This window comes from Apus apus, chromosome Z, assembly GCF_020740795.1.
Source record: "Apus apus isolate bApuApu2 chromosome Z, bApuApu2.pri.cur, whole genome shotgun sequence".
Taxonomy (NCBI): domain Eukaryota; kingdom Metazoa; phylum Chordata; class Aves; order Apodiformes; family Apodidae; genus Apus; species Apus apus.
Genome location: NC_067312.1, coordinates 23050508 through 23056507, shown reverse-complemented (window position 1 = coordinate 23056507; position 6000 = coordinate 23050508). Strand labels below are relative to the sequence as shown.

General features: G+C 34.5%; 1 protein-coding gene across 7 annotated transcripts in view; it reads right to left on the bottom strand.

Moving 5' to 3' along the window:
• Positions 1-660: 660 nt before the first annotated feature.
• Positions 661-6000, bottom strand: part of ERBIN (erbb2 interacting protein) — a 122002-nt gene continuing 116662 nt past the window's right edge. For all 7 annotated transcript variants that reach the window (XM_051642630.1, XM_051642631.1, XM_051642629.1 and 4 more), the window contains 3 exons: positions 5596-5688; positions 4935-5009; positions 661-3277 (listed from right to left, as the gene is read on the bottom strand). In XM_051642630.1, coding sequence (XP_051498590.1) covers positions 3170-3277; positions 4935-5009; positions 5596-5688 — 276 coding nt within the window. In that variant the 3' untranslated portion in view covers positions 661-3169. The remainder of the gene's footprint in view (positions 3278-4934; positions 5010-5595; positions 5689-6000) is intronic.

Here is a 6000-nt window from a genome sequence, read left to right as displayed (position 1 = left end):
ACATGGTGTTATGGAGTTTCCTAGACCTTAAATAAGTCAATTACACACATCTTTAAAGAGATTAGTTTATTATCTATTCCCCATGTGTTACCTCAGAAACAGTCTAATTATATACAAAAATTTGGAATGTTGAATTCATTCTGACCAATAAAAACATCTTGTAGCTGTTGTCAAGGGACTATTCCTAAACAAAATGAAAATAATCATAAAGGTTTGATTCTGTGTGTTGTTTATTGCTATGTTTGTGTTCATAGAATGCTTTCAAGTATATACACTTTTTTTTTACTCCAGTCCAAAAAAGAAACTAAAAAATATTTACATAATAAATATGTGGGAGACTTAATCTTTTAATTATATCAGTTGAACTGATTCTTTAGTGAACTATTAAGAATAGAAAGAATTACTAGAGTTTGCATCAACTCATTGCCATGCTGAGTAACTTAGGCTGCTGGTGGACTTTATTCTATTCAAAATACAGTTTAAGATGCATTCAAAATGAAAAGTGCCAATAGTGTCTCTCCTGCTGAACCCTGCTGGATTAGTTCAGGAGACACCTTTCTCCCACTCTCTGCAAATGACCTAGTTTGACAGGGGTTTGTTTACCTTTACACACAGACACGGAAGGAATAAACACATTTCAATTCACTGAAAACTCCAACATTTACTGAGTAAAATCACCATAATCCATGTTTATTAGATGGTTAATTTGCTAATTTACCGAAGACAAGCTTTGGCCAAGTATTTCCACAAGAAGTGCTAAACTTCTTGCTATAAATCTCTACTTCTATAGTTCTACCACAGCAAAACAGTTTTTGGTAGAATTGTCCTGTGATACATAAATCTGAAAATTAAGTGACACAACAACATTTAAAACTTCTGTTACCATTAAAGCAAAACACAATACAGTATAATTCCTTAGTGATGTATTTAAATGTACTGCAAAATGTATACAAAGTCAGTCCAAGATCAGTAAAGAATCAGTTCTGTTTTTTGGACTTTTCCCAAAGATACAGGTTATGTAGAAGACCAAGGTAATCTAGGACTCATCGGTATGTATCCCCTTTAAAAGGCAGTGTATGATAAAAATTATTAAAAGTAATGAATATGTGATGTGACCATTTTTCATTTTCAATAAAAAAATAGAAATTAAACAACAACAAAACACATCTTAGAAGGGAGAACAATTAAGCCTGCCATTATATAGCTATGTTTCTCATTCTTTGCTTTGGAGAGTAACAGCACACAGAAAATAAGTGGATTTTATCAAAATACAGCACATTTCTGCTAACATATATAAAAAAATCATTTTCTATGTAAATATTACGGAAAATCAACTAAAAAGAATTAAAATATAAAAAGAGTTGTTAAAGGGTTTCAATTAAAATTATTAGAACTATACACAGTACAATAAGCAATAGTTAACATCTTTGAAAGAAGTGCAATAATATTGGAGTTAACTTATTTTAAAAGTACTGCCTGTTTATTACTGCTAGCTATGTATAATTTATCTCTTCAAAATCACTGTCCCAAAACTAAAGGAGGCTGGTGTTTTTGCTAGCTGTATTAAAAACCATTTAATTCTGTTCACATGGGTTGAAAAAAGCAACTTATACCTGTCTCAAACTACCAACTTATATGTAATTAAAAATGAAATGCAATAACTGAATATTGCTTCAATGACAGGCAAATCATTAGCCCTGATTAAGAACAGTTATTGGTCTTCTATGGCACGTTTCCCTGGTCCATAACAACTGTGTATTAATTATCACTGCAGATTTATGCAGTCTCTATTCAATTACAATGGAGAAAGAGAAAAATGAAGGTAATATTTCTGGTAAACAAAATTAATAGAAGCATAATTGAATATTTTATACAGTAATAAGGAACGAAGGCAGCCTGTGGTAAATCACTATTACATTAATAAAGTTAGAAACCCTTTAATGACTCTGAAGTGTCTAGTTCACATTTAATGTTACCTGTAGAACAGCCCTTTAAGAAACAAGCGGTGGGTTGTAAATACACCCTCCCTTTGCTCTCCATCTCACCGCAGCAATTCTCCATCACTGTTCAAAGTTTCACAGACTTACTTTGGTTACCTAGCTCCACGCGTATTGGTTTCCGTTTTGATTAACAAGACAAGGCAAAGGCCAAACAAAATCAAGATGTCTTTCATAATGCTTTCTGCATAATTTGTGTGTGTTTTAATATATATTACAGGCAACAACCTTAAAAACTGGCCATTTCAGTTTCATTTTTTAAATCTGTAAGGTTAAAAGAGAGTACTCTTTATAAAGATAAAAGTATCACCATTTTCACAAAATTGGGAATTTCAATGGCAGAGAAAAACCTCTGGGCACATTTCCACAGTACAGTTGAAAAAACTATGTATGTAAGAAAATCCAACTAAACATGAATCACATGTGTCAAATGAATATTCAATTACTACACTAAGAACAAATCCTGTAGAGTATCACAAATTTGTACCTACAGTCTTCCTAAAAAACACCATAATCTTTTATTGCGTTTTCTATTGGTAGACGTACTCTCCAGAACTAAACACTTTTTCGTCTTCCCTGATTCCAGATGAAGATAGCAAATTGTTGTTTCACATTTGACCTTTATTCTGTCCAACCAGCACCGCCTTCCATCTACCCGTTCATCTATACAATGTGCACATAGCAAAACCAACATTTCATATCCCCATTTATATCTATAGAAGTGGTTTCAGCATAACACATTAATATCTGGTGAATAAAAATAAAGGCAATAAACAGCTACAGGACAGACAGCCCTGCCATCTGTCCATTGGCTACATCCAAGGCTTTGCAAAGCCTTGCACAAGGTTTAGTAATGTGTATGAATTATCCAAAAATAAACCTACCATCTGTACAAAAAAACAACACAGGTTTGTTCTTGGAGGAGTGATCCTTAGATTGCTATAATGCTTAAAAACCAGTTTATTCACCATATGCATTTCCAAAATTATTTACTGTACTTTTTATACAGTGGTTTGTTTTTTTTTCCCCTTTGACCACAAGTTCAGTATTTCCTGTACAAATTTTGATCGTAATTCTTTGCAAGTTCCTTTCATGTATAAAAATAGGCAAAATATTGTTTCCCATAAGTCCTTCAATGAATCCTGCTGGCTTTTCCCTCCAATCCACAGTATTTATGAAGAAACTTCTCGCACGATGATGAGTTCCACCGCATTCTGGAAAGTCTTTAGCAGAGACACTGCTTGTCCATGATCGATATTGATGAAGCTATATCCATTAGCCTGAAAAGAAATATTTAAAATAGCAAATGAAAGTTTAATGCCATCTTAAAGAACAATGTCCATATGTCATGTTATTTTATTTAAGCTTTAGAGTTTAATATAATCAAATTCTATATTGATGCAGAGAGTAAAACATTGCAAATTTGCAGAGTACTTTGTAGAGTTGAAAATGTACCTGTATTCTACAAGAAGTTGAACTACTGTGTAAGCCTTGGAGGAATTTTGCCCCAAAGGTATTGCAAATAATCAAAAGAGAAAATTGAACATTAAAACAATTAACATCAGATATCTAATTCATTAGCCTTAATACAGTCACTAAAAAAAAAATAATAAAGAAAAGCAAATGCAAATGGAGTAAAAATGATACATCCCAGTTTAAATATCAGAATACTAGAAACGGCATTTGTGATAAATTAAAACTATCGATGCTTTTAACAAAAAACATTAAGGGCATTATAAGCCATTTTAGGGTGAAAGACTTCCTAAGGTCACCCCTAGCTTGTATTTTCCTATTACTCTAAACAACATTGTCATTCTTGGGACAGGTTTGGCCTGGGAAACACAGGCAGGCCTAAGTGGCCTACAAAAGATGGGAAAACACAGCTATGGTTCAACTTCTCAGGGTGTACTACTACAAATTCATGATCAGTATGTGTGGGAAAATCTTGCAGACTGGCACATTCACCCAGTCTAAACTGTTACTGCTTCCAGTTGTGCATTCCACCTTTCTTCCCTGAGCTACGACCCCATATGTGGTAGCAGACAGAACTGGTCATGTGCTCTGTCTTAGCTGTGCCATTTTGTAGCTGCAGTTCTTTATCCCACCACCCTTGATACCAGCTGAATCCTTTGTTGAAAAGGAAGGGATTTTTAAATCTGTCTAGGGTTGCAGAGAAAGATTTAGGTATAGACGGTTCAGAGAGCAGAAGCATCTCAAAACCGTTTTCAAATCATCTGTACACAACGTCCTAGCCCTAACCGCATATGCAACAGTATCTTGAGACTTAGAGGCAATTTTCTAATGCAACTTCTCCTTCCACTCTTTTTCAAACTATGAGTTCCTCACTAAACAGAAAGTGTAAACCAAGCAGTGCCAACATAACAAAAAGAAACTTCATTATCAATGTCACATAGACAAATGAAAATCCATAAGGACAGGGAATAAAACAAAAGTCACCTTTCACGTGTTTCACTCTATAAATAAGTAACAAATATGCTACCAGTACTGAGAGACAGGCAGCCAAAGCCTGGGAGGAACTGCAGGCTGGAGAGGGATGTAACAGCAAGGTGCAGTTGGGGAGAGCTTGTGAGGGGCAACTACTAGTGTTCAAACAATGCATTATTCAGAACACCGCATGTGAGTGCCCACAAGTTAAATACACGAATAATAGTAAAGCCTAATTAAATGCTCATGTTCAACCTTGAATGACAACATTAGGGCTGTTTTTTTTTGTCTTCCAAGTGTAAAAAAACATTCCAAGTTTGCAGAAGTTGTCCAACTGATTAATGCTTCAGCCTCTATCACCTATCTTAACGTCAGGTGGAAGAAAAGATATGGTAATCTATCTAAAAATTAAACCTGGTGCTCTTAGAAAACCTGCTAACTTAAAGTAAACTGGTATATTACATAGGCTAGTTAATTAGATGGCCACAGTACCTGAATTATTTTATCTCCAGGCTGCAACAACTTAGATGCAGGTCCTTCTGGTTGCACTCTGGTTACAAATATACCCTTGAAAAACAGAGGTGGAAGACATATTAACAACTTGTTTAACAAATAGTAGAGTAGCACATCATTCAAAACATTTTTTCTATTTTCCATCCTAAGTAGAAGAGAATGCAATATTATTGTGCAGGTCTACTGGCTTTTGTGAGTGTTTTCCTTTTCTGAAGTTAACTCCAGGAGAACTGCCTTTAAAGGAGTACTGAAGGCCAAATCCAGATCTGCCTTTGTATAACCTGGCAGATGTGTATGTCAAGATGAATTATCAATCACCAAAAATAAGGCTATGGGCTAATCATGTTCTCTTTTAAGAGACTTCCTAACTGTAAAGTCCTTAATTCACTATCTCAAATCTGTTGGGTAATACCTGGAATTGTTCAAGAACCACTCAGCTAGAATAATTCTCTGTGTTGTCCTGTGACCACTGTGGTCACCTACCACCGTGATTTTCCATATCATTTGCCCTCAATTTTATTCCCTCCAGTCCCAGTTTAGTGGTTTGAGGAACATAAATACTTCCCCCCCTCCCTTTTGCTGAACACCATAAACATTATTATCAGAATAATTTTAAGATGTATTAGGATAAAATACTCACATCATCTTCAGGTCTGAATGGATTCCCTCTACCACCGACTCCTCCTGATATACTAAATCCAAGTTCTGGATCCTTGTCAATTATCACTCGAATCTAAGTAGTTACAACCAAAGTTAGATGAACTGGCTGAAAATCTGCATTCAAAGCTACTGTAAATTAAATTATTACTACGAAACAGGTAACAAAAACAGGTGATTTTTTTTTTTTTTTTAAATCACAGTTAAAGAAAGTATTACCTCTCATAATATTAATTCAGAACAAGATTCCAACACAACAGCATCATGAGTCATTGTATGTAAGTGCTACTCGAATATGTCTATTATTATAATCATAGTTCATGGAGGCTTTACATTCACAGATCTTTAGATATAATTTCAAATAATTTAAATCCTCCAGCAAATATTT